Here is a 27149-nt window from a genome sequence, read left to right as displayed (position 1 = left end):
TGATGAGTGTAGAATAGGTAATTAATAATTTGATCAAATATTTTTATACACTTAACACTAAGCGTTTCACCTACAGTACATAAAGCATTATTTGAGCTTGAAGGAGGTATCTAGTATTACAAATTTCAGCCTTTATCTGATTTTGATCAACTGTATTACCACTCTTATAAAATAAATCTTATACCAGGTCAGAAGATGGCAAGGGAAATGTATTCATTTGTAAAAGGGGATCAAGAAATGTATCGGGGGAATGGTAGCAAGTGTATAAAGCAACTTTTTTTTTTTTTTATAAATATATAGATATATCCAGTACATAAAAGGAAAAGTCCACTTTTCAAACATATTAGTCTCAGCTAGCCTGTGAGATTATTTGTCTGCCAGCCATTTGTCTGCCAGCCATTTTTGTGTTATCTTTAGGTGTCTGTTGATTAAATGGTTTCCCCTGAAACAGCATATTTGGGTTTTCTTCGTTTCAATAAATTTTTCTCCCAGAGAGCCAAATGTTGTCACTTTTAAACTGGTCTTAAACAATAGTTCTACAAGCTTTCTGAAGAGCTTTTTTGAGGGTATTTCAATTTTATTGGAAAATGTATTTCTTTAGTCAAATATATGGAAAAAATGCCAAAGATAAGTTTGGAAGAAACTAGTGTTGGGTTTTTTGTTCTGTTTTTGCACCAACAAGTTGATTCCCAAAGATCTATTAAATGAAAGCTTGTATTGGGTCAAGGTGAGGACAAGAAGTAGGAGACCTACAGCAGATGAGCAGTGTGTGTGTGTGTGTGAAAGCCATGTGCTTAAGAAGTTGGAATCCAGCAAAGACCTGATACAGGAGCTGCAGTTGATCCATCTACCGTCGATGCTCACTTCAACCTCATCAGAAATGGTGTGATAGGAGGGGTCTCTGTTACACCTGTTTGAATCTATTAAGCAAGGTAAACTGGGAGAAAAGGCTGAGGTATGCCAAATTCCAGGAGAACTGGATGAAACATCAGTGGCAACAAGTCTTCTATAGTAATTTATCCAAATCATCACTGTATGTATGGAGGAAGTCAGAAAAGGCACAACAGTCAATGTCTACATCAGCTGTAAAACATGGAGTCTAAGTCAGTAGACTTTGATCCACCATGCAATACCATCCAGCAGAGGCTTAATTTTTCATGTCAATGATCCCAAACACATTGCAGTAAAAGCATACATAGATTTAAAAAATAAATAAATATTAGTCATGGACTGGCTTCCCCAGAGCATACACCTTGATGCTATTCAAGCAGTGCTGGATCATTTCAACAAAGAACAGGAAAAAAAGCCAGTCAGTATTCAAAGAGCTTTGAATGTCCTTAGAAACCTGAAGCAGATTTCTGAAAACTACTTATAGGAAAGCTTGCCTAACAGAGTTTAGGTTGTGTTGAAGAATAAAGGTTGTCATACCAAATACTCTGTTTCAAAAATCGCCAATGTCCCCTTTTCCTGTGAAATAAAATTAAAAAAAAAAGGACAACGGGTTGTTCAAGTACTTCAAATTCCAGAACACTAGGAGGCGCTCACAATAAAGAAAGTCCACTTAAGAACTGGAGATGTGGATACACTACCGGGTCATCATCCCATCCTGCTAATAAAAGATGAAAACGCACTCAGGCCATGAACTCGATAGGAGTTAATGTTTTTTGTTGACTTCGGGCGTATTTGTGCAAACAAACGGTTTTGTTTTTAATTTTAAGCGTTTTTTCATAAACATGGCTCCAACGATTCAGACACAATCTCAACGAGAAGACGGCCACAGGTACGTTCAACAGTGCCTTTACAAGTTCGCGTACCTGAGTGGTTTCTGCAGGTTTTGTGTCAGTTTACGACACGGAATTAAGGTTAATGCAGAAACAAGTGGTCAGCGGGTCCCAGGGTGCTTTTGTGATGTGTGTAGCATTAGTCGGAAGTGTTAGCAAACAAACAATCAAGCTTAACGTTCGGCTAATTTACGAGAAGCTTACAGAAATCAGCGTAGGGATTTCCATAAGCTTAGTGTCAGTAGTTTGTGCCGGTCAACAATTTATTATTATTATTATTATTTTTAGCAGCACTAATGTAAAGTTCAGGCAAATCAAAAGCTGACTTTATGTTGGCTACAAGAATGCTAACAACAATGTGGCGGAAAAAAGGCGCCTGAAAGATTAGTTATTAAGTACTAAAAAATAGTGGTTTTAAGTTTGTCATATGTGTAGGGTAGCTTTTGTTCCTTTTAAACATGATAACGCACAAATACCCCTTCCAGTGTTGCCATATTTGTTTTGAATTTTTGGTCGTTCGTTTGTAATCTTGCAAAATACAATAAAACAAATAAAATGAGAGTTAGCTTGTAATTAGTTTAAGCTGTACATTTCAGACCACAGTGAAAAGTATGTATAGACAACATAAGGAATGCCCTATTTTTGCCCAAAAGGAGAGGTTCTCTGTTTTCCAAGTTGAAGACATTTGGATTCTTAATATAAAATTAAATTGTGTAGTAAAGGGATTGTGCACTCTTTACTACTAACCAATGGCTGTTTTGTTTTTTGGTTTTTTTTTCTTCCAGCAGGCCATCCTCTCACAGAACCGTCCCAGAGAGGTCAGTAGATTAAAAACATATTTGTATGTACTTAGTTTCTGTCAGGTACAGAAACTGCTTCTGTATGTGAAGATTGCTGGCTTACCATTGGTGTATTCTTTACTTTGGTGCTCTTGACAGGTCTGGAGTTGTCTGCAGAGTGAAATACTGCAACACCTTGCCTGACATACCCTTTGATCCTAAATTCATCACTTATCCATTTGATCAGCACAGGTATTCATTTTTCACTCCACTGAATGGAGTGAATACAAGTATTCACTTCCCATCAAGTAAACATGTTTAAACACACACCCATATATAACCTGTGGTTTTCTTTATTGGCAGGTTTGTACAGTATAAAGCCACTTCTCTTGAGAAGCAGCACAAGCATGAACTCCTGACTGAACCAGACCTTGGGGTCACCATTGATCTTATCAACCCAGACACATACCGCATAGACCCCAACAGTAAGTCTCCATCAAGGTTGATCCTGTTCTTAATTTACATTGTGAATTATTTAAATGTCTGCACAGACTAAGTTAATCTTTCACATTTTCAGTTCTGTTGGATCCCGCTGATGAAAAACTGTTGGAGGAGGACATCCAGGCTCCATCCAGTTCAAAGAGGTATGACTACTAAATAGGCTGGTTTGTGTTATGCATTCAGCAATATTTTTTTATTTTGAGCAATTTTCCCCTTCCCTATAAGGTCGCAGCAGCATGCCAAAGTTGTCCCATGGATGAGGAAGACGGAATACATTTCCACAGAGTTTAACCGATACGGTGTTTCCAATGAGAAAGTGGAAGTCAAGTAAGTTGGATCAGTGAACTCCACCTTTACATTTCACACATCAGAATCAGAATACTTTATTGATCCCTGGGGGAAATTATTTTTTTTGTTACAGTGCTCCATTATAAACCAACATTAACAAGACCCACACATGTACAGATGCATGTTCTAGGTGTTCATGTAATCGAGACGTTTTTGTTTTTGCGTTTAGGATTGGAGTGTCTGTCAAACAGCAGTTTACAGAAGAAGAGATCTACAAGGACCGAGACAGTCAGATTTCTGCGATTGAGAAGACGTTTGAGGATGCACAGAAATCTGTGAGTGAGCATATTAATATGCTGCTTGATTATGGCTAAAATAATAATCACGATTATTTTTACTGAAATTGAGATCTCAATTATTTGACGATATTTATTTAACAATGTACTGAATATTGGCTTTAAAGATTGTCAAAAAATAATATAAAATAGTGTGCAAATACTGATAACAGTGCAAATTTTGCAATACAAAAAATAACTGAAAAGTGTTGATTATCACTGAGCAGTGGTCTTTGGCGAGGAAAAACATTACCACGTTTGTTATCTCCTTATATCTCTGGGAGCTGGTGGGATATTTAGTCGCGTTGTACAGGGTATTGTGAATGCAGGTCTGTGAGGATGAAGCAGGTATTGTCGAGAGTTTTTCTCTGTGCTCCTTCATTGTTTGATCGTATGTCACTTTGTGAGCGGTCTTCAAATGATTGAATAAATTTGTAGTGTTGCTCTGTGGTGCAGCTACGACACCGTAGCAAAGCTGACACACTACGCGAACCCATAATGTTTCCACACCACTGAAGTCGTTTTACCTCTCTTTTCAACCAACGGCATTCTTTCTTCAGCAGCCATTATCCTCTCCTCTCCAAATAACTTCTGCTTACCTTTTCGAGCTTTCCGAGCGTCCCTCGGGTCCTCTTGTTGTGACGGGTGTTCGAAACCCAGAGAGGTGCGCTTGATTTGCCACACAGAGCAACGCGAGAGTAAAGCACGAGGGAGGTGCTAATAATCGGCTCAGTCATTTTTAATGATCATTGAAAGCCCAGATCGTAATTTAGATTAAAATTCGATTAATTGAGCAGCCCTAGCTCAAATCCTTCTCTCCTTACACCAACAAAATGATATAATATGTAAAAGAAATGAGTTCAATTTAAACCTTGTATTGGATGTGCGACTCTTGTTCCGGCAATTTAAAAATAAATAAATAAATAGTTCTGTTTGTCAACTGATTTCTTTTATTTTGATACGTGTTTGTGTTGGTAAGCTACAAACTAGCTAAAATGGAGTTGTTCTTGATCTCCAGATTACACAGCATTACAGCAAACCCAGAGTTACTCCTGTGGAGGTACTACCTGTGTTCCCTGACTTTAAGGTGAGCTAAGTCCTTAACTGAATTTATTTGTATTAACCCATGGAACCTTAATGATTGAAACATGCATGCAACAACAACAAAAGAAATCCACTTTTGTTGCGCTGGTAGTTAAAAATAATAAATACATTTTCTCTTTGCCCCAGATGTGGATCAATCCATGTGCTCAAGTCATATTTGACTCCGATCCTGCACCTAAAGACATGTCTGGACCAGCAGCTGTGGAAATGATGTCTCAGGCCATGATCAGGTATGATCAGATGTGTTTTCTCTGTTCTCCTCTTCAACCGCTTTTATTTTTGTTTTTGTTGTTGTTGTTTTGTTTTTTTTGTTTTTGTTAAATGTCACTTGTTGTTTGTGAAATATAGAGGTATGATGGATGAAGAAGGAAATCAGTTTGTGGCCTACTTCCTGCCCAATGAGGAAACGCTCCGAAAGCGCAAGAGAGACTTTGAAGAGGGGATTGATTACATGCCTGAGGATCTGTAAGTAAAATAATGCATCACAAACATGTATCTGTGGAATTTACTGCATTAAATAAACATTAATTGGGTGTTATTTATTTTACTTTATTTTTTTTTTTTTTGAGTGTGTTTGGTGAAAGTGTACTGTACACAAGTATAATGGAATTTTGTATGGTATGTTTCAGCTATGATTACAAGATAGCAAGGGAATACAACTGGAACGTTAAGAACAAAGCCAGCAAAGGCTATGAAGAGAACTACTTCTTTATCTTCAGAGATGGAGACGGTGTTTACTACAATGAGCTGGAGACAAGGTGACACCTTAGAAATGATTTGTATATGTTGACACTTGGATGGAAAATATTTTTAACTACTTCAACATTGTACATGTTGGTTTGTTGCACAAGTTTTGGTATTGGTGGTATTGATGTTGTTGCACAAACCGTCATGACAAATAACTGGCTGGCCAAGACCTTTTACAACTGTTATTCTGGCCTGTAGGGTGCGCTTGAGCAAGAGAAGAGCCAAGGCTGGAGCACAGTCTACAACAAACGCTGTGCTGGTGTGTAAGCACAGAGACATGAATGAGAAGGAGCTTGAAGCTCAGGTGAGTGCATTTCATTGTTTTTCAGAGCTTTCAATCAAGAGTTTAGCTTTCCATCCTATAGTTTGCTGATGAAGCTAGAAACGTATGTTGTTGTTACTGAAAAAATTTTTTTGTTTGTTTGTTTTGTTTTTCTTGGAAGAAGGTTGGGATTGATACAATGTCTTTAAAGACAAAGAAAACTATTTAGAAGTTTAGAACTGTATGATTGATCTAATAGAAGTAGTTCTGCTGCAACACATTTGATAAACAAAGTAGTTGCTATACAAAAGAAGTGCCGGTATGGGAGGTGTCTTTTATTGCTTTAAGCAAAAAACCAAAAACTAACGGGGTCAATGATGGTTTGCATTATTATATATATTTAGCCCCCTGCTTCCAGCGTTTTCCACGTCACTCGACAGACTACACTAGATTACAAATTCTTTCTAGGAATGGCCGTATACTTTGATTTTTGTCATTCCTCTGTTACTGTGTATTTATAACTGACTGCCTTCACTGTGATTTTTCAGGAGGCACGTAAAGCTCAGTTGGAGAACCATGAGCCAGAAGATGAGGAAGAAGATATGGACAAAGAGACTCAAGATTCTGGTTAGTTGTTGACATATAATTTTTACTGACTTTTCTACCCTCTACCCAGAATTGTCTGGGGAAGGACTCTGATGATTTGATTTGATTGTTTTTGTCGAATTAAGCAACAAACTTTGTTTTAGAAATACGTGACAGTCTGGGCGGTGAGCTACCAGAGCATTTTCTGTAATTTTACACATTTATGATGTATGGAAACTGTCATGTGCTGTTGAAATTGCACGTCTTTAGCTTATATCTAGGTAACTGGAACGATTCTTATATAGTGCTTTTTTTTTTTTTTTTTTTTAAACCTGAGCACTTATTGCACTTTATTATCTAAATCTAATTAATATTTTGGGGATTAAATCTGTAGTGAAATGTCTTTAAAGTGCAGTCTCATTTGTCCGTATGTGCCCTCAATGTAAAATGAGTTTGAGCGATTGTCAGTAACTATGCTAAATCAACAAACTGCTATTTTCTCCAGGTGATGAGAAGAAGGGCAGTGGCAGCGAGGCAGAAAACTCTGGCAGTGAATCTGAGAGAGACGATGAAGAACAGGAACAAAGGGGAGAAGATGAGGATGAGGATGAAGACAGAGGGAAGAGGAGGCGGAAGGCAAGCGGCAGTGGTAGCGAGAGCGGCGAGGAGAGGACCAGAGAAATGCGAGATGAGGAAGAGATCTTTGGCAGTGATGACGACAGCGACGACAATGAGCCAAAGAATTCAGCCAGGAGCAGCGGGGAGGAGGGCAGCGACAGTGAGGATGAAGGAGGGAACAGAAGAGGCAGCCGGAGTCGCAGCGCCTCTCCTGCAGGCAGCGACCGCAGCAGCGACCATTCAGAGACTCGGGCTCAGAGTGGGAGTGGAAGTGACAGAGGCTCAGATTCCAGTGACGCCAGCGACAGTGAATAAGACCACTGAGCCGGTGACCTGTCTTATCTATATATTGAGCTCCAAACATTGGCGCTCTTACACTGTCATTGAGTATAATATTGGCCTGATGTGGGGCTGAAATTTCTTGCTGATTACAAATTGTTTATGAAATGCTGGTAACCTTTCACCTGGATACAACTCTGTTTAATCCAGTTTTTATTTGTAGATTTAACTCTAGTTGCTATTTGTACGCCATTCCTCTATGTTGTTTGCCAGATGGTCATTAAAGGATCATGTTTAAAAAAAAAAAAAGAAAAAATGAAAGAAGTTTTCCACTCTTGAAATGCCTTTGGAGTGGGAATAGTGTAAAGCATGTGGGCTCTCAAAGCAGGTAATAAATTGTAGACGACATTTTGTAAAACAAACCTCTGACCAGAGTTTGTTCTTTTTCTGCGTCTTTTTCTGATTTGGGAACCTCTTGAGTATTTTCATGAATTTAACCTGTGCTGTAATTAGTACGGCTGATCTTATAGTATTGTATTTGTTCATCTGAAAAAAAACAACAACCCTAAAATGACTGATTTAAATGCAGAACTGACAAAGCTGTTTGGGTTAAAATGTTTATTAACAATTCCATACACACCAGATGGACATTAAACTGACAGCCTCGTAAAGGAACCTTTGGAGATGCAGAAGATGTACATTCAGCGAAAAAATGACAGGTGGCTCTTCAGCCATTCTTCTGTCAAGTCATCGGGGTTTCTTGTTTCAAACACCTTAGAGAGTAAAGCAAAGAAATTATAAAATGAGCAATAGCTCATACACAGGAGAATTAACATGTAAGAAAAGGCATGTTTATAAGAAAACATTACATTAAAATATGAATAACCTGCTAAATAAATTGGCAGTAAACATAAAAGTATGTCTGTCAACTACATAACTAAAAACAACTGAGTAGATTTCAGAGAAAAGTAAATCTGAGACTTTCAATTAAAATCTACAAATTTACAGATTTTCAATTTCTCTGAATAAAAAGTAGAAATATTATACATTGTTACATTAAATACTAGTGTATTTACTCAACATACCACTGTATATTATAAACTCATAATTTTGTGATAATTACCTTTGTGAGCTCTGCAGTTTGGACCAGTCGATTCTTGCTTCCTGCATACATCATCTGCTGCTCTGGCTTGCACCCTATTAAAATGAAAGTGACATTTTTTGGGGGGTAATTTTAATACTCGCCCAAACATATCTTTAGAATTCTAATTCAACCTTCATCACCATAAAAACATTTAAAAGTGTATTTTAGATTAGTTTACTTTGCCATTGTTGCTACAATGCTTTAAGAATCTAGATTACTGTAACTGCTTACCCACAGGACTGGAGAATATGAAACACAGCGGGTAAGACACTCTGCCATCATCATGGACATATTTGTAGCTGTAGACAATGAATGTACGTTTCTGTCAAGGAACTTTTCTGTGTATATAACCATATCAGTAGAATCTGCACAGGAGCAAGCAGAAAGGAGTCTGAAGAGGTGTAGGTATGAATTGGAGAGAAGAGGAATGAAAGTCAGTAAAAGCAAGACAGAATACATATGTGTGAATAAGAAGGAGACATGTAAAGGTGATGCTGGAAAAGTAGTGGCAGCAAAGGTGGATGAGTTTAAATACCTGGGGTCAACCAATCCAGTGCACAAGAGAGGTGAAGAAGAGTGCAGCCAGGGTAGAGTGGGTGCGAAAAAGTATCGGGGATGATTTATAAGGGTTTACAAGATGGCAATGAGACCTCTTATGATGTACGGTTTGGAGACCGTGACACTGGCAAAAAGACAGGTGGCAAAGCTGAATATGTTAATATTCTTTAATTTGATTGACAGGATTAGAGATGAAGACATCAGAGGGACAGCTCAGGTTGAGACAAAATTATAGCGGCAACCCTGAGACTGGACGTGTGCAGAAGGGATATGGAGCAATCAGGCAGGAGGAAAAGAGGACCGCAGAGGAGATTCATGGCTGTTGTGAAAAAGGACATGCAGAGGGTTGGTGTGACAGAAGAGGATAATAGGATAGAATGAGATGGAGGCAGATGATCAACTCCGGTGACCCAGAAGGGGAGCAGCCAACAGAAGATCACTTGATTTTGCAAAAAGACAATTTTTTTTTTTAATTAATAATTTTGCTTTTCATGATATGATGTAAGGATATCTGGGCTGCCGCTCTGGAAGTTCATTTCTTAAGTCATCCATTGAGATGTCCTAGAAGACAAGACAGAGTGCGAGAGACTTTTTAAATCAAAACAAACAGAGTAAATAAAGAGAGAAAGAAAAAATTGACTTACGTCATATTCCTCCTCAAGAATAACGAGCTGTTTCGCCATGTCTATTTTCACTAAGAAATTTCAAAGAGAAATCTTTTGTGCTTTGATTTTATTTTATATTAGTTGGTCTGCAGCTATTCATATGCGATGAAAATGTTTGATAATGGTTTTACAAATGTGAAGTACGTGTGTAAGGAACGGATAAACGTTACTTACTTAGTATGGCAGCATTGCTGGTCTCTTTTCGAAATCGAAACTTTTTCAGTTTATCTTTCAGACTTTCATCCACTTCACACACAACTAAAGAGCTTGACTGTAAAAACAGGCCATGAAAACATTAGTTAAATTGTGTCACTCTATTAAATGCTCAATATCTCCAGATAATACTGTGATAAATAGTTAAGTGGGCTGGTCTACAGACCAAAAATAGAAACAAAAAAACGGGGTGAAGGACATCTACTAGATCTGTAAAGGGCTCTATCCACCTTGCATGGGTATATTAAACATCCATGACACTCTTTGACATTTTGAGGGCAGGAAATGTGTTGCACCAATATGCAAGATTGTAGTTTCCTGTTTTATAGAGCAAGGGGGATGGTCGCAATGGTTAAGTAGAACAAATATCTTTATGCGCACAGACAAATACGTAGTATTACGGTTCATCGAATGCAGTGAACTTCAATTGAAAAGCTAAGTCTTTCAAGAAATTGCATCAGTTTCACCTACCATTCTCAAAGGATCCTTCTCTGCTTTTAAGTCCTGAGGGTAACACCGCCTTGCTTAAACTGTTTGCGATAGACTGACAGTTACTTTCAAACTGTTAAAGATGGCAGGGGAGGGCAGACACAATGCTAGATCGCCTCTCAGTCATGCTTCCTCCTTTCAGCAGGAAAACATGACAGCAGTGGTGAAGCGGAGCAACGTATCTCAGTCTTTTATTGCATAGGGGATAAATTATGGAAAACATTTACACACTAAACTCACACATTTTACCGTAGCAGAAGAAGCTGGAGTTGAAATTGAATAATTTTAGGCCATTTAAACCTGAAGATGATCAGGTTAATCATTTTGTGTTGTCTTTTACTGTCACTTAGTATCTGCGACTTTCACTTCCCTTTATAATGTGAACGTGAATATCAAAGTGAAACTTGCAGATGTAGAAGACGTCTTCATATCCTTAAACAATAGCAAAACAGAATGTTGTTTAGGAGTTGAAGTATTTTATTTATACAATTTAAGTCATAATAATAAAAAATAAGGAAGCTATTATGTTTAAGCAGCCAAAAGTGTGGGAAGAATAATTTATTTTAAAAAAATTCTTACTGTTTTACATTCCGGTTACATTATGGAAGGGCAACCTATAAATCACAAGTGACAGCACATTGTAATATTAGAGTTGATACTGGATTTTTTGGTCAATATTGGAATTTGTAAGGCACTGGTCACTTACACATGCTCTGTGTTGCCTTATAGGGCCTTTTCCCACCACGCCTGAAACTAAAAGGCTTAAGTCAGATCTCACACTCTGCACGACTGCCGTGCATTCAAGAATCTGCAGCCTGAAAGAAATCAGTTTCCTTTCTTTATGAATAAATTACATTACACTTACACAGCAACCTACCCCGGTGCCCAGGAATATTGTCAAATTAGAAGTGTAAATTAATTGTGTATCTGATAGGAAAGAAATTTATTGCCATGCTGCTCTCTACTGGTGGAAATTGTAGGTATGTTGCACCTCTGGCCAAACACACTTTGCTGTTTCCTAGACCATTTTGTTTTAAATAAAAATAATTAGGTGCAGTGACCCTTTTTATCTGTACTGATAAGTACCAATTGTGTTCTTCATGATTCAAAATTGGTATTAATAAAATAATGGAAAGGAAGTAATGAATAATAAATGCCAATGAAATTGTAACAGCAAAGGAACGTTAACAATAAGCAAGACAACTGATAGACAATACCCAGACAGTAAAAGCTACCATATGCAGTTTAATTTAGTAGATAAAATCTTTTAGTCTTGTGTTTTAAAAAGTGAATTTTTAAAAAGATGCTACAGAGTCTGCAAGTGGCAAAAGCCACCTTTAGATGTAGTCACTACTTTGAAAGGGCAGAAGGGTCACATCCTAGGATGTAAGTGTATGAACTGAGCAATATGGTCAACGTTTCCGCTATTTAACTAGGGCCAGCATTAATTTAACAGTGGTTAGTAACATTTGAAATCAATTCTAAAATATACAGGAAGCCCATGGAGAGATGCCATGATTATGGTGATGTGATAAAGTCTACTAAAACCATTGAAAAGGCTTTCTGCTATGTTCTAAACTAGCTGAAGGTGGAAGAGTGACTTTTCATTTATATCAAAGAGAATAAATTGCAGTATTAGGATGCACGTGTGGAGGACTTCTTTCACGTCTGAGTATGAGGATACTGGTTTTATTCTGGGGGTGCTTTTTTATTTCAAGGAAGAAAGACTGGAGAACTGAACAACCCAAACCTGAATAAACTGGAACTCCTGTATCTCTTTATATTTGTAAAAAAAAAAAAAAAGAGCCAAGAGAACTCTTATTGCTATTCATGCCGTTTGGGGGACTGAACAATAACAATTTTTATTCTGATCTATAAGGTGGAAGAAAATGCAGCGTCTTCTAATATTCAGCATCAATATCACAGCAATAGCTAGGTCTCTGGCCCACTGTGTCTATGGTGACCAACAAACTTCTTTCTAAAAGATAAGAATGCAACAATCAACTGCAGAATCCTTGATAAGACCCTTAGTTTTACTTTATACACCCTTTCCTTCCAAATGCAGTCCAAATTTATTCATAAAGCACATTTAAAAACAACAAAGTTGACAAACATGCTGTACATGAAACAAAGGGTTACACAAAAAAATAAGAGATACCATATGCACCATATACACGCACACACTGAAAGAATTGCCAAAAAAGAAAAGATCGCATACACTTTCATTAATATGAAGATGATAGGTCATTATATTTATTCATGTAGGCCGAAGACCCAATTAGTTAAACTACAGGCATGTCTTAAAAACATAAAGACCGGATGTCCCATAATCATCTTCTCCTAAATACCAACTATATTCTAACAGAGCAATTATAACAGAGCACTTCACCTTTTTCAGACTGTAGGCTTTCTTGTGGTTCCTAGGGTATTTAAAAGTAGAATGTGGCACAGAGCCTTTAGTTAGAAAGCCCCTCTATTGCAGGATCAGCTACCAACTTGGATTTAGGAGACATACACCCTCTCTAGTTTTAAGATTAAACTCAGAACTTTCCTTTGTGATAAAGCTCATAAATTAGTTGGGGCGGGTACAATTGAACTTGAACCATGCCGTTTACTGCTGCAGGACTTCCTGTGATACACTGTGGTGTGTTGAGCACTTCTTCTTCACCCACCACTTTTCCCTCATTACGTGTTTATATATTACTGCAGCATGTCATTCAAATGTTGTCTTCTCTCTACCTTAGTCTATGTTCTGTCCTATCTCCTTATGCTCTGGTTTGCTTTTCTCTTCTCTTTCTTCTTTTCTCTTTCCCCTCACCTCCCAACCACTTGTGGCAGATAGCTGTTCCTCCCTGAGCCTGATTCGGTTAGTTTCTACCAGTTAAAAGGGAGTGTTTCTTTCCCTCCCATGCAAAATGCTTGCTCATAGGGGTTTGTATGATTGTTGGGTTTTTCCCAGAATAGTGAAGGGGGTTTTCTACCTTGTAATATAAGGTGTTCTAAGGCCTATATTATTCTAATTTGGTACTATATAAATAAAGCTTAATTGAACTGAAAACATTTTTTAAGATGATCTAAAGGATCATCATCTAAAGATCTGTCGAACCTCGTGAAACTCTGACATGTCTTAAAGACCTCAAAGTCTTCTCTGTGGACTGCTAAAAAGATAGTCACTGGTTAAACTGAGGAGGAAAAATAAAAGCTAAAAGCTTGTGGAAAAAACTTTAAATAAAAAAAAAACAACTTATAAATATGTAAGAACAGAAGGATGAAAGTTTGCTTTCTTTAAAAACGGTTCAATGACAGCACATAAAAAAATAGAATGGAAAATGATTCTGATAAAGAGATGAAAGAAAGTTTTACATTGTTGTGAGGCATCAGTGAAATGACACTGGACAGATGTGATAATGGAGTCTATATCTACTGTATTTTATATTCAGGTTAAGTTGCTGTTTCTTGTCTATTGCACATTTTTAACTGTATAGCACCTGCCATTTATATCTTACACAGTACTGTCCATACACTCAGGATGGTGGGTCAATTCAAGCATGATCATATGTTATCTTTGAATATTACATTTATAGTTTAGTTTAATTTTGCCAGAATATTGCCTACTTTTTGGCATTTTTGTATTTTGTATTTCGACTGTTCTCTATGTCGAAGCACAATGTGTGGTCTTTTTTGCACTATGTATATGTGCACACTGTGGAACCTGAGCTTCACAATTTTGTCTCTTTGCATACAGGTGATATAACAATAAAATTCACATTGGCTTCATCTGTATAAGTACAGTGAGAGAAGATGACAGAATAGCATACACTACTCAGCTACGACATTAGAAACAGTGGCAAGTGAAAGAATACCATTAGTCATTTTGTTAATAATGCAGTGTTCTGCTGGGAATCATTTGGTATTGACATTTATGTTGATGAGAAAACTGATTTCAGCAACCACACACATAAGTGCAATACAGGAGCTTAGAAAGGCTCATCGAACAAGCACGTTAGGTTAATTTAATGGTTCTTAAACTCTGGTGGTGGCCCCACTGGTGGGACATAGAGCCACAGCAAGTGGGATTTGGACGACCAGAAGCTAAATATAGAATAAAACTACGTTGAATTAATAAAAACAAGTTTTTTCTTCTGTCTTTAATAACTGGTACAAATGTGGGGAGTGGGCTGTGTGGGCGAGTGTGGTGTGAGGTTGTCTGTCTCTGTGATCAACTAGAGACCTGTTCAGGACGCTATGGGATAAGCAACATTTCCCTCGCAGAGAAAACGTAAGAAAATGTATATATCTATCAGATATATCAGATAGATAATCCACCTCAGCCAGGGTCTTCTTCATATTTATAAGATTGTGGGCGGACATTAATATTGCGTGCGTCGTGTAGACGTATGACGTTGTGCCCACGTCTTACGTCAACTTAAAATCGAAGTAGATTTCTCCAGGCGTACACTCCTTATTTCTGTATTGTAACTAACATTTTTGTACATAAATTCTTTAACATAGTATGCTTAAAGCCACAGAGGCTCACCACTGTACAGGAACCTCCTTAAGGAGTACTACGCATGGGACCGAAAGCTACGCTTCTCAGCTAAGCTAACGTTGCTGCATCTTTTAGCAAAACTTGCTAGCTAAGAAGCTAACGCTACCGTCGAGCTAGCAATGCATTACTACTAGCCTAGCCCGCTAACCAGTGACAACTGACAAAGGTAAACAACAAATCTTTTGAGTCTCTTCAGTTTAAATCGTCACTTGAGTAACTTAATCTTGCTATCTGGCTAAAACCTCTGGCCGATCAGAATAGCGTTTTAACATTCTCGTTTTTACCGCTAAGACTGAAGTACGAGGCGGAGAAAAGGGGCAGCAACAGCGTCAACGAAAAACAATACAAATCTCGATCCCTCATCACAGACTAGGCCAACCGAGCTAACTCAGCTAACCGCTATTTAATGCTTAGCTGCCGGGTGTAATATTCGTCTGTTTTAGTCTAAGAAACCCTCGCAGCAAGGTGAGAACCGGAGCTTTCAGCCGAGCACCCAGCTTTGTTCATAAAATCAACATTATAGCTCATACTGTTACAGGTGATAGCGTTTGCAGTGCTGGGAGTTAGCAGTTTTGACATGTAACCGAAGTTACCCTTGCTCGTTAGTGATTACATGTCTGCGATTCATTTTCTCTGTAAGAGAAAGCAGTATTAGTTTCTGTAAAAAAGAGGTATTATTCACTTATGTTCTTTGAATAGCGGACTTTTTTTGCTCTACGTTTTACTGACCCAGTCTCTTATTGATAACTGTGTTGACACACCTTTTGTGAATGGCTCGCCTGTATAATGATGCTGTGACTTAAGAAGCATAGACCTGGGAGAGGTCTTTATAATGCCTATAATATAGCGGTAGTCTGTTTTATTTGCACTTTGTGCCATAATCTCTGATTAATGATCATGATATAAGATTAGACCCTCATTGTCAGTTATTTTTTCCTCTCCCTGAGGTTGATGATCCATTGGCATGATCTAACAGAGTCATTACTGTTACCTTGTTTGCAAGGTTGAGGCAATAGATTACTCAACTGCCTTATTTTAACATAAGCTACTTCTGGCTGCTCCCTTGCAGTGATGTTACATTTAAGAAGTTTTTCCTTGTATGCGATTTTAGAATTAATGTGACAGTTCACCGAATGTCTAGTTTAAGTATGCAATGTGGTTTGCTTTCTGTGTTTGTTTTGTAATAGGGTGCAGATGATCCAGAACACGCCGGAATGAAAAAAAATATTTTCCTGTTTGTGTGATTAGCCACTACAATTGACACTCACTTTCAGCCTAAAGACATCCTGTGAAAAATCCACGCCACATCCCTCGCTGAAGTTTCTCCTGCATCTGAACCATGTGAGGGTCCCTCGGTCCAGTCTGAGGGGAATCCCAAGACTGTTGAAAATACAACCCCGCTGTGCGGGGCTGGACTCAACCCATCTGTGTCTGAGCGAGCAGCCTTTCCTGTAGCCCGCTCCCTGTTGGCACATTCTTTTTCTCCTTACCAAGGAGACGCGCCATGATGTTCCGAGACCAGGTAGGTATCCTCACAGATTGGTTCAAAGGCTGGAATGAGTGTGAACAGACAGTGGCGCTGCTGTCCCTCCTGAAAAGGGCATCCCGCACCCAGGCTCGCTTTCTACACATCTGCCTTGAACACTGGCTGGCAGACTGCACTGACATCCACATCCTTGAAGCTGAGGCCAACAATGCAGGTAGCTGAGAGCTTAAGTGTTATTTATTATTAATTACTTTATCATTACAGCCATATTAATTGTTTTTCTAAAATGAAAGACAGCATATATTAAATAATAAAATGTTAATCACATGTAAAAATCTATTTGTCGTTAGCAATTGTCAGCCAATGGCACCAGGAACCAAAAGAGAAAGTGGTCTCCTTGCTGTTGTCCCATCTGCCTCTGCTGCAACCACGTAATAGTGAGGCCAAATGTGAGTACATGAAGCTGCTGCAGAAGGTTTTGAGTCACACTATTGAGAGTAGCCTGTTTGTGGAAGAAAGCAGGCAGCTGCTATCTTATGCCCTCATCCACCCTGCCACCACACTGGATGACCGCACATCTCTCGCCATGTGGCTGAACCACCTGGAGGAGCACCTTTCCAGTGGGTATACACCACGTGCTCCATCCAGCCCCTACCACCCACGCCAAGGCTCAGATGAGTGGCCCAGTTCTGCAGAGTCTCTGGACCCCGGCCTTGTTTGGCACGACAAGTCTCCTTCATCCAGCACACCTTCAGCAGGCCAGAACGGACACATGTCATTCCCAGGCGGGATGTCCTCACCTATTAACAGCAATAATACAGGTAATATTTGTCATTCAACTCTCATTTTTCATCTTTTGGGAAAACATAAGAAGTGGTTTAGTAAAAGCATGAGTTATCAGTCATAAGCATATCGACTGTTTTACAAACAGTTTTTTTTTTGTTGTTGCTCATATCTGAAATGTTTCCCTTTCCAGGCCTTTGTGGGCAGATGCAGCCCAGCCCTCAGAAGAAGTCCATGTCCATTATTTCTTCCAGTTCCCAGGCTTGTGGGTCTGAGTGGGTTAGCCAGGATGACGCAGTGGGCCGGCAGAACTTTATTCCGACAGATCACGCACCCCTTTCGCCCCAGAGCAGCGTAGCTTCTTCAGGCAGTGAGCAGACAGAAGAACAAGGCTCTGTTCGCAACACCTTCCAGGAGGATGGTAGTGGCATGAAAGGTCAGAGTTCTTTACCTAACCAGTCCAAGAGCACTCCAAGCTCTGGTAAAAGCCATGCACAGCCAACAGCTGGGGTGATTTTAAGCCAAAATATAATGTGACTTTTTTTGTAACTTTCCCCCCCCCCCTTTTTGTTCTAGATGTTCCTGCATGGTTGAAGAGTCTCCGCCTTCATAAATATGCATCACTTTTCTCCCAGATGACCTATGAGGAGATGATGATTCTCACAGAGCAGCACCTGGAGTCACAGGTTTTTAAGCCTCCTTTTTGCATACGCTGGCGCCAGGCTTTGATTATTCTACACTCCTTATCAATTGTGAACATTATTGTCCTCAAACCTGATGATACATCAGCTCTCAATGAGGCATGAAATTAAACAACGCACCCTACAGTTATATCGACCCAGTCGCACATACAAATGGTGCGATTTTGCCTCTGCCCCTTGGCTTTAATGAAACAGATGGTGATTAGGTCTGTTATTTAGTAACTGTATAAATTGCCCAGTGTTCCCTCAAGAAATGACTTTCCTGCTTCTTATGCCATCTTGCTATTTTCTCTTTCTCCTTTTTAGAACGTCACTAAAGGAGCACGACATAAGATTGCCTTGAGTATCCAAAAACTGCGAGAGAGGCAGAGTGTGCTCAAGTCTTTAGAAAAGGTAATTCAAATCGGATAATATTTTTCTCAAACTAAAAAAAAAATAGCAGTGGTGCTTTGTCTTGATGAATTTTCAATTGCACTGATCAAAATTGCACTTGAGTATGTACTTGGTGACAGTCATGTGATTTAGCTCCATTGGGAAATTCCCAGTCTGCTTGTTGGCATAGAAACATGGAGGAGGGCTGGTAGGAATTCAGTGTCTTCCTGTAAGACATTTCAGTGGAGCAAACGTTTGCTTGGCTACAGTCTCAATCTGGATTTCCAACTTGGAAATCAATCTTTCCGCTCACAACAGCACCCGTAAAACTTAAGCTATCATATGACAATGATGTCGTCATCTCTTGTCAGGATATTTTGGAAGGGGGAAACCTACGCAATGCCCTCCAGGAGCTGCAGCAGATCATCATCACACCTATTAAGGCCTACAGTCCACCCACTGCAGCACAGACTGCTTCAGACACCACCACCTCACCTTCAGATTCTACAAAAACAGGAACGGATAAAGAGCCGGCCCCAGAGGGCTTCCAATCCAACAATCCACCTCCCTGTGATGGAGATTCCTCAGGTGCACCCATCTCAGATGGTGACATTGCTGGACAGTTCACTCGTGTTATGGGTAAAGGTAAGAATACAGTAGAGGTTTTACGGAGTAGATGAAGGTTGCTAATTAGATTGGTGGCCAAGTCCTTATTGGAATCTCTCTTACAACTTTCTTATAAAAGCTATGAATTTAGATTTCATACCCAGGTCAGGATATTGTATAAAACAAAAATACTTAGAATAATCCATTTTCACCAACCCCCATTAACAGAGATCAGCAGGTATCACTCATACTGAAGGGTACTGTGGCTTTTTCCCCCCCTCAGTTTGCACCCAGTTGCTGGTGTCAAGGCCAGATGAAGAAAATATCAGCTGTTACCTTCAGCTAATTGAGAAGTGTTTGATACATGAGGTAAGAAACTGAAGATGAAGCTTTTTCTCTGTTTGCTCATATGTGTGGATGCAGTTGTAAATGGAACTTGTGACAACCTTAAAACACAAATATAATGCCTTTAAAAAGATCTTTTTAAAAAAGCTTGCCTGCTTCTTTCTTGAACTGAAAAATAAATACAGATTCCAAATGCATTTCCAGAAATCCTGCTAATACTTTGTTCATTATTTCACTCCTTTTTGCTGTCTTGTTTTGACAGGCTTTCACAGAAACTCACAAGAAAAGGCTGGTCTCCTGGAAGCAGCAGGTCCTCAAACTGCTCCGCCTGTTCCCTCGGAAAGCTATGCTGGACATGCCTGGGTACCGTCAGAAAGGGTGAGAGTGCTGGCCTTCTTTTACCTTTGATCTTCCTCTTTAGCAGAAGAGCTGTCACATCAGTTTATTGTGATTCTGGATTCGTCTCTGTTATCTGTTAGCTTGATTTTCTTTCCCTTCTTTTTAGTTTCCTCTTTTCCTAATTGAAATTGCTGCTGTCATTTCTTAAGAAATGGCTGTAATAGTTCAACAATCCTTATAATTTCTAAGGCATGTTTCTCTGGTGTTTGTTTTGCTACTCCAGCTGGACCTATGGGTCCAACTCCCTCCCCACAGCAGGTTCTGTAAGTGGAGGTGTAGGGCGTCGCGGCCAAAGGCAGTTCCAGATGACCCCTCGTGGACTTCCAGCTGGACGCATGTGTCTCCCAGCTGGTATTGGGGGAGCTTCTCCACGGCACACTCTCACTAGTCCTGCGCTGACAGGACAGGGTAGACAAGTCAGTATTTTAAATGTTATAATTATATTATGACATCAAGTTGTAACATGCATTACTAATTTTAACTTCTATACAGATTAGATAGCCTACGAAAAAATCAAATATTAAAAGATTTAATGACTTAAAACCAGTTGTTCTCAAACTGTAAACCCCGCTGGTGACAAATGGTGAGCTAAGTGGTGTAGAAATGACCCAGAAAAAAATAGTGGAACAAAGTTCAATTAATATGAACTCTGTGTAGGGTAAATTTGAATAGTTTTGTGAGAAGGTATTGGTCAGTATGAAGCACGTTAAAACAGTCATAATACATCTTTGTTCTGAAAGCAAAAAAACTGCCCCCAAAAAGAGGTTTAATCAGTACAGATTTGACAGTAAAACTGGTTTCATAGTTTTATATAATTTGAGTGTTTTTATTTGAGAACCTAGCTGAAGGTTTAAGAAACTTTGCCAGTTTTCCTGGATAAGTGATGTTTGTGTAAGGAGAACTTGTGTTTTCCAATATATAGAGCCTGTGGTTTGCCAACCCTGGAGGCAGTAACAGCATGCCAAGTCAGAGTCGCAGCTCTGTACAGCGGACCCACTCGCTCCCTGTCCACACTTCCCCACAAACCATGCTCATGTTCCAGCAGCAAGGTATATATATATATATATATATATGCACTAACCCACAAACTGTCATAGTGCTTGTTTAATGTACCACATTCTGTGCCAACATGTAAACACAACCTTCTTGACATCTTGGGATTCCTGTTTACACTTTATAACACCTAGTTTTACCTACATGTTCTGAAAGTATTTTTTTTTAATGCCTAACTGGAAATGGCTATTGGAATATTTGAAAGCTCTGGATCTCAGTCTGAGTTTTGCAAGTAGAACAAGCTACACAACCTCTGTGAAAAAAAAAAAAAAAAAGCAAAAAAAAAAAAAAAGCTATGAATTGGTCAGATGCCAGAATAGAGAGTGTCTCTCCCTCTGTGCCAAGGACAAACTAACAAGACGGCTTAGCAGCATGTTGCAGAAAACAATCTGTCGCCTTGTATAGTATACATAACCTTTGGTTGCCTTGTTTTGTGTGCCAGATGCCAGACGTGAGCATTGCAAATTTACCTGTAATGGATCTGTCGTGTTTTAGCAGAGTCAGCTTCGGATATTTCCATAAAGGAGTGTGTGAAAGCCAGAAATGTATAGTTCCACAGACATGAACTCAGTATGGTTATAGTTTCAGTGTCTACACTACACAAGAAACAAAAACCTGAAAAATACAGCATTTCTAATTGACTGAGTCCAAATCTGAATCTGCTTTAAGATTGTGTTGCATTTTTTAAACGATCGATTGAATAAATGTTGGAAATATTTAATTGCAAACTAAAGCTTGGTCCTGCACAACAGACCATGTTTCCTAATTTACTGCACTTCAGGCAGCTTACTGCTTATGAACAGAAGCGTTCCTGAACTGCTGACCTTGTTATGTTTGTGATTCAATGCTTAAATCTGTATTTTCAATATAGTGGCATCTACAGTGATCTGCCTCTGACTTTCCTCTTATAGCATGTTGTTTTTGTTGCACGCTCTTCCTACACTTCATTTAGTGTAACAACATGCCTGCATCCATACATCATACACCTTATTTTTCATTTCTAGCTTTAGCATAGAAATTTCAACAACAAATTTCCCTAACAAATTTCCCACGTGTGGGACTAATAAAGGTTATCTTATCTTATCTTATAACCAGTCAAAGCAAAATAAGGTGTTAAAACATATATGCAAGTAAAAAGGGTGTGTGACAGCAGCCAGAATTATACAGCATGATGTAGGACTCTCAGATATAAACCTTTTTATTATTTTGGAAGTTTTGTTCCTCAGTACAGAGACAAAACAAAACTATTGTAGCATAATATGTTCTTTGAGTATCCCAGAGGATTCCTTATAAAGCTGTCTAGACATCACTGTCAGCCAAACACCTAAATGCCTTTGTGGAAGTTCAACTTTCAAGCTCCGTTTTACTTCTGCTTCTCAGACCAGTGTTGTACTATCGATCATGTCTTTATTCTCTTGAAACCGATTGAAATTTACATCAGAACTTACATCAGAATACATCTAAAGCTTTGCAGTCACAGTCTGCTTTTTTAAGTAAGTGAAATGCTAACTGATGTAAGAAAGAAAAGAGGATTGCAAAGGCAGACCTATATCTCACTCTTGAGTTAAACCCCCCCCCCAACTGTTTGTAAGTATAAATTACATTTCATTAAACACTTTTAAAAATACAGTAAAATGATGTTAAACCTTAGACTTTTACACCATTTATACAAATTCTTGTGCCAGTTACCTCCATTTTTCGTAATGTTCATAGTCGTTTCAACCGAATTAAACACTATCTGTAGATATGCCTTATGTTGTTTGTTTAGAAAACAGAACTACTCCCTTTATTAGTGTTACTCACTTCAATTTTAGATTACAGCACCAAGGTGAGCTGAGCATAAGCAACCTTGTGATGATGATTCTTTTGCACACTGTGTTTTTGCACATTGTGTTTCAATAATGTAATCTAAATGTGAGTCAGGCAGATTAATCTGCGTTAATGCAGATTTTATATATAAATGTTTTTTTTGTTTGTTTGTTTTCTAAATTTAGTGTAGTGACAGTATGTCATTTCCTAACATTCCTGTGGACTAATAGTTTTATTCATTTCCTCAGAATGCCAAGTTCCAGGTGCTGACCTGGAGATCAACCCTACGCTGGAATCACTGTGCCTCAGTATGACAGAGCATGCCTTAGGGGGTAAGTGTCAGCAACTTTAAATGGGACACTGGTTGGCAAACGTGTACACAGCTTTCAGTTAGAGCAGAAGAGCAGGGGTGGACAGCCCACGATCCCCTTAACTGTCACTCCTGCAAGCTTTAAAAAACAAAATAAAACAAAAAAGATGTAATCCTGTAATCCTTCTTAATCTGCAGCTTTTTTTCTTTTATTGTTTGGTAGGAAGAGCTTAAATAGATCTTTTGATATTGAAGGTTGCTGACCCAAGAACTAGTCAAATGGGAGAAAAAGAGCCCTTTAAACAAAAGACAGTGTAAAAAATGGATATACCCAGAGAAGTTTTTACTATTGTTTTTTCAGCCACAAGCTACCTTACATGCTTCACAGGGTCAAATTTTACTTTATCCGCTAATGCTAGCAGGCTTGATTAGAATGTTGCATCTATAAACTGTATGGGTGCATCTCATTTGAGGTAATTAGTGCCAAGTAAGACTAATAAAAACTAGAATTTCACTCACCAAAACTGAAATAAAAGAAGCCATAACATTAGTCAGATAATCCACTGAAAAGGCTCCAACAGCATAGACACAATGAACAGTAGTGGATGAGGCCTAGCAGACTTGATCAGCTCCAGCTGCCTGTGGCAGGACACCTGTCTGTCAGAGTGGCCACACCCCTGACTCAGTTATTCAAGTGGATGAGTTACAAAAGAATTCACCCCATTTAGAGTGGGATCAAAGCCAGATTGTTTTATGGTTATTAATTCTGTTTGACATTTTAACACGGGGGGGTCTGTGCAGTGCTCTATTTGGAAGAGAAACTCGAGTAGCAATTAGAGGAACTGCACTGCCACTTCTATGTTGGCTTAATTTTTAAGCTCTGGAGGTTGCACCTGTGTTTCAACATCAGTAGCTCTGTATAATTGTCCAGTATTGTGGTTGTAAATAATTTATGAGATGCATGACTTTTGGAAAATTTTATATTTTCATTCCTTTAACTGATGCGGCTAAAGTTATGTTCTGTTTTGGCTTTGTATATCTTAAAACAAGGATGCATAAAGGGCCTGAGGGCCAGAAGCAGCATAAATCTTAATAGAAATCTGAAGATTGTCTGTATACTGGATAGTATGTGTTAAATCAGTGATACTGCAAGACAGAAGCCAATTTAAATTTCATAGGATTTAGTGTTTTTAATTTTCTTAATGTTACTAATATATGTATCTAACAGTAAGTTTAGCAGCAGGACAGTGACATGCCCCTTCAGCGATGCCATGCTTATCACATTGTGATTATAAATGTAATGTACCTTAACGTGTCTCTGTTCTACCCCTCAGATGGAACAGACCGGACTTCAACAATATGAAAAGAAGAAAGGAAAAATACACTTCATTTGAGGCCTATTCAGTTCCTCATCACCCAGCACAAAGATAAACGTATGCTTCAGAAACCCAGGCAAAGCAGTCACTACAAAATGACAAAAAAACTGTGTATATGTTCTCTAATATTTTTGTACGTTATTATATACAACTAAGTTTATTAAAAATGGAATACAGATGATTATTATATTGCAGGACAGAGAAAAAAAAGGTTAACTGTGCAAACTGCTCCGTGTCACCTGCAGGACTGTGGCATGATCTGCAGAGGCTCAGTTTGCCGTTGTGAGAGAAAAACAGTAGATTGGTGCTTTCATAAAGGGGTTCCGCCCTATGAGTTACTCTTCTTTTCCTTCTGCCTTGGAATAAGGCTTTCTATCCAAAACACACTGACAGCAACAGCCTCTGCACCATATAATGTGTAGATTCTGAAGATTTCCAGCCAGAGTTAAGGCACTTTTAATAAATGAACTTTGATATTAGGCACTAAATGGTATTTGGCTCAATTACACACTTACTGAGGTTCCCCTTGTAGTCAGGTGCTGATATACAGACACCAGTATGCTTTCTAGCCACCGTAATCATTCTTTAACCTGTGATAGCTGGGGCTTTTGTTGGTTGAAACTTGGTCAGCTTTCCTTGGTTCTTTTTGTCGTCTCTAACGAGCATGTTTTTGTGTCAAAGGAAGGAGAGAGATGACCAAAAGGCTTGAAGAACAGCTTGTAATTCAACCACAGGTTTATCCTTTCTCTTGGTTGTTTTTCCCCTGAACATGTAGTCAAAATAGAAGTGACTCTCCTCCTCTAAACTTCTACCAAGCCAAAGAGAAGGGTTGTGTGACTGTCAATTTGAGAAAGACATTTATAGTGAAATGGTATACTATTTTTTAAAAAAGAACAGCGGTTTAAAGAATTTATACCAGCTGCAATTTGTCTCTGTTATTTTATGCCCTACTACATAAATGATGATGAATCTCATTTTGTGCCGAGGAATCCCCAGAGGGGTGAGTAAGGGCTGTGAGGTTTGTACTGTGTGAGAGCTGATTTGATATTGAATTGATAAAAGCAAGGAGCGCAGAGTGTTTTCAATTTACAGTCTAATGCCAGGCGAGAAAACTAAATGAAACCCATCTCAACCCTCTGGCCCCCTTATAATTGGCTTTGGAAAATGAAGCTTGATCTCATAATAAATGCTATGGAGCACAGCGCCTCACCCTCGCAGTGCCCTCTTCCTCAAATGGCCAATGTGATGATTTGATGAATCATACTTTTCAAGGTGCTTGACGATGTCCATCTTTTTTCTGTTTGTGTCTCAATGTGTTTCAGTCTCAGAACCCTAACATTATCATGTGGTATCAGTGTTGAATCAAAAACTGTCTTATACAGCCTCTGTCTGTGAATGTGGCAGAGCCGGAGGTGCATGTATGTGTAATATGGTCTTAACTTTTGGATCACTTTTGGTTGCAACATAAGACAGGGATAACCATTCAAATTATTATTTCATCAAAAATAGGAGGTCTGTCTAGTAAAGATGGTTATTTACAGATATCTTTTTTTCAATTGTATTTTTTACTCTCCCTTGATATTGATAACTTATGCTTATTTTCTATAATCGCATGTTTTGCCACACTAATACCGCACTGTTGTAGATAGAGGGCATGGTGGTTGATGGTGCCCAGTGTCACCGGAGAACAGAAATCTTGCAACTAATGTTGTATGTTTATATCGCCTAAATGTCACTGTTTACATCTCTCTGGGATGATGCCAGATTCATGTTCTGTGATGTCATGCATAATCCATTGTCTCACAATCTAACACATTAAAGAACTGAAGCCTTCTCACACCTGAGCAGGCTGGGTAGATCCCAAAAGCAAGTCTTCTACCCCCCAATCCATGGACTCCATATGAGTTGCAGTAGTGGGTTTTTTGTTTGTTTGTTTGTTTGTTTGTTTGTTTGTTTTCAAAGGTATAACTATATGAGGCACTTAACGGCTCTTTTTTTGTTTTTGTTTGTTTTTTTGTTTTTTGGTCATGTGGTGGTGAGAAAGAATTGTTTCTCAAACCTTGTGATTAAACTGTTTAGCTGTCATGTTCTCATAAACTGTTTATGTGGTGCCTGAAATTCTCGCTCCAGCATCCTCAGCTTTTGTTTTAATAATGGTCATGAGAAGCATTCTAGTCATAGATTTCTTCAGAGCAGGCTCTTGGGATTATCTGACTTGTTAAAAGCATCACACTCATGCCCGCAAAGGACTTTAGTGAGTTAGCAATGGTGGCTTTAAGACTTCTTTCTTTTATTTTTAACTCTTCACTATCCTGTATACCAACTATGTTGTTGCAGATGGCTCAGATTATCCTTCTCATGGCCTCTGTTGCTTTGGACAGCCTACTTGTTACTTCAAATAGACACAGAGGTACAGTGCGGCAGATTTCTACAAGAGTGTGTGTGCGTGTGTGTTTATAAAGATGATGCAGCAGGGGGGTGACAATGCTTTTCTGAGCCACATAATCATGATGTGATTATGAGTAAACTGAACACTAATAACTGGCCAAGGAATATGTTTACTCCATGTTTACATTCCAAGATGCGTGATATTAGTTGAGAAGTGCATGTATTAGTTTCAGGCTGGTGTATTTTAACATGCCACGCACCCACTACGGAGGTACAGAGCCTGTGTCGCATGGAGACGTCTACCAAGTGGTCCTGAGACCATGTTCATGTCCCAGCATGGCTTTATTATTGAATTAATGTAGCCCACCAGCTGCATATATCTATCTTGTACCAGTTATATTTAATTCTAAAACTCTCCCCCAACTTTTTCTAATGTTTTATGAACCTTTTTGCATCACATGCTTACACTCTACTTTTTTACTGTCACTCATATGTGAATGGTCTGAAATGCAACATCCGTCGGATCATTGACAGTCCAAATAAAGAGGTTCAGTTCTTTTGCAAATTAACTTGTGGTCTGTGTTTGTGTCTGGTTTTTTTTATTTATTTATTTTTATATGAGGC

General features: G+C 38.8%; 3 protein-coding genes across 5 annotated transcripts; 2 read left to right on the top strand and 1 right to left on the bottom strand.

Annotated features, from left to right (window-relative positions):
• The first annotated feature begins 1568 nt into the window (after positions 1 to 1568).
• On the top strand, positions 1569 to 7701 carry paf1 (PAF1 homolog, Paf1/RNA polymerase II complex component). Of its 2 annotated transcripts, none has more exons than XM_085243754.1 (14): positions 1569 to 1780; positions 2570 to 2599; positions 2720 to 2812; positions 2924 to 3045; positions 3138 to 3204; positions 3287 to 3388; positions 3579 to 3684; positions 4703 to 4771; positions 4915 to 5018; positions 5137 to 5253; positions 5418 to 5546; positions 5734 to 5839; positions 6346 to 6424; positions 6888 to 7701. In XM_085243754.1, the coding sequence occupies exons 1-14, from the start codon at positions 1734 to 1736 to the stop codon at positions 7313 to 7315; spliced, it is 1599 nt and encodes a 532-aa protein (XP_085099880.1). In that variant the 5' UTR covers positions 1569 to 1733; the 3' UTR covers positions 7316 to 7701. The 2 variants fall into 2 exon arrangements, with proteins under 2 accessions (XP_085099880.1, XP_085099879.1); XM_085243753.1 differs by having other exon boundaries at positions 2567 to 2599.
• Positions 7702 to 7882: 181 nt separating this feature from the next.
• On the bottom strand, positions 7883 to 10482 carry gmfg (glia maturation factor, gamma). Its single transcript, XM_085243755.1, has 7 exons — positions 10331 to 10482; positions 9821 to 9917; positions 9626 to 9675; positions 9493 to 9542; positions 8655 to 8737; positions 8403 to 8476; positions 7883 to 8052 (listed from the first exon to the last, which is right to left on the bottom strand). The coding sequence occupies exons 1-7, from the start codon at positions 10331 to 10333 to the stop codon at positions 7981 to 7983; spliced, it is 429 nt and encodes a 142-aa protein (XP_085099881.1). The 5' UTR covers positions 10334 to 10482; the 3' UTR covers positions 7883 to 7980.
• Positions 10483 to 14763: 4281 nt separating this feature from the next.
• Positions 14764 to 27090, top strand: samd4b (sterile alpha motif domain containing 4B). 2 transcript variants are annotated; one of them, XM_085243749.1, is made up of 13 exons: positions 14764 to 15063; positions 16085 to 16597; positions 16734 to 17204; positions 17360 to 17602; positions 17743 to 17852; positions 18174 to 18260; positions 18611 to 18884; positions 19129 to 19214; positions 19453 to 19568; positions 19813 to 20005; positions 20512 to 20638; positions 22700 to 22783; positions 24096 to 27090. In XM_085243749.1, exons 2-13 carry the CDS (start codon positions 16402 to 16404, stop codon positions 24122 to 24124), a joined length of 2016 nt encoding a protein of 671 aa, XP_085099875.1. In that variant the 5' UTR covers positions 14764 to 15063; positions 16085 to 16401; the 3' UTR covers positions 24125 to 27090. The 2 variants fall into 2 exon arrangements, with proteins under 2 accessions (XP_085099875.1, XP_085099876.1); XM_085243750.1 differs by lacking the exon at positions 14764 to 15063 and having other exon boundaries at positions 15072 to 16597.
• The last annotated feature ends 59 nt before the right edge of the window (positions 27091 to 27149 follow it).

Source organism: Mchenga conophoros, linkage group LG14 (genome assembly GCF_057382185.1).
Source record: "Mchenga conophoros isolate Kocher_MC1m ecotype Shallow Benthic linkage group LG14, M_conophoros_male_GT1.1, whole genome shotgun sequence".
NCBI classification, from domain to species: Eukaryota; Metazoa; Chordata; class Actinopteri; order Cichliformes; family Cichlidae; genus Mchenga; species Mchenga conophoros.
Note: the sequence above shows the minus strand (reverse complement) of the source record. Positions and strands in the feature narration are given on the sequence as shown.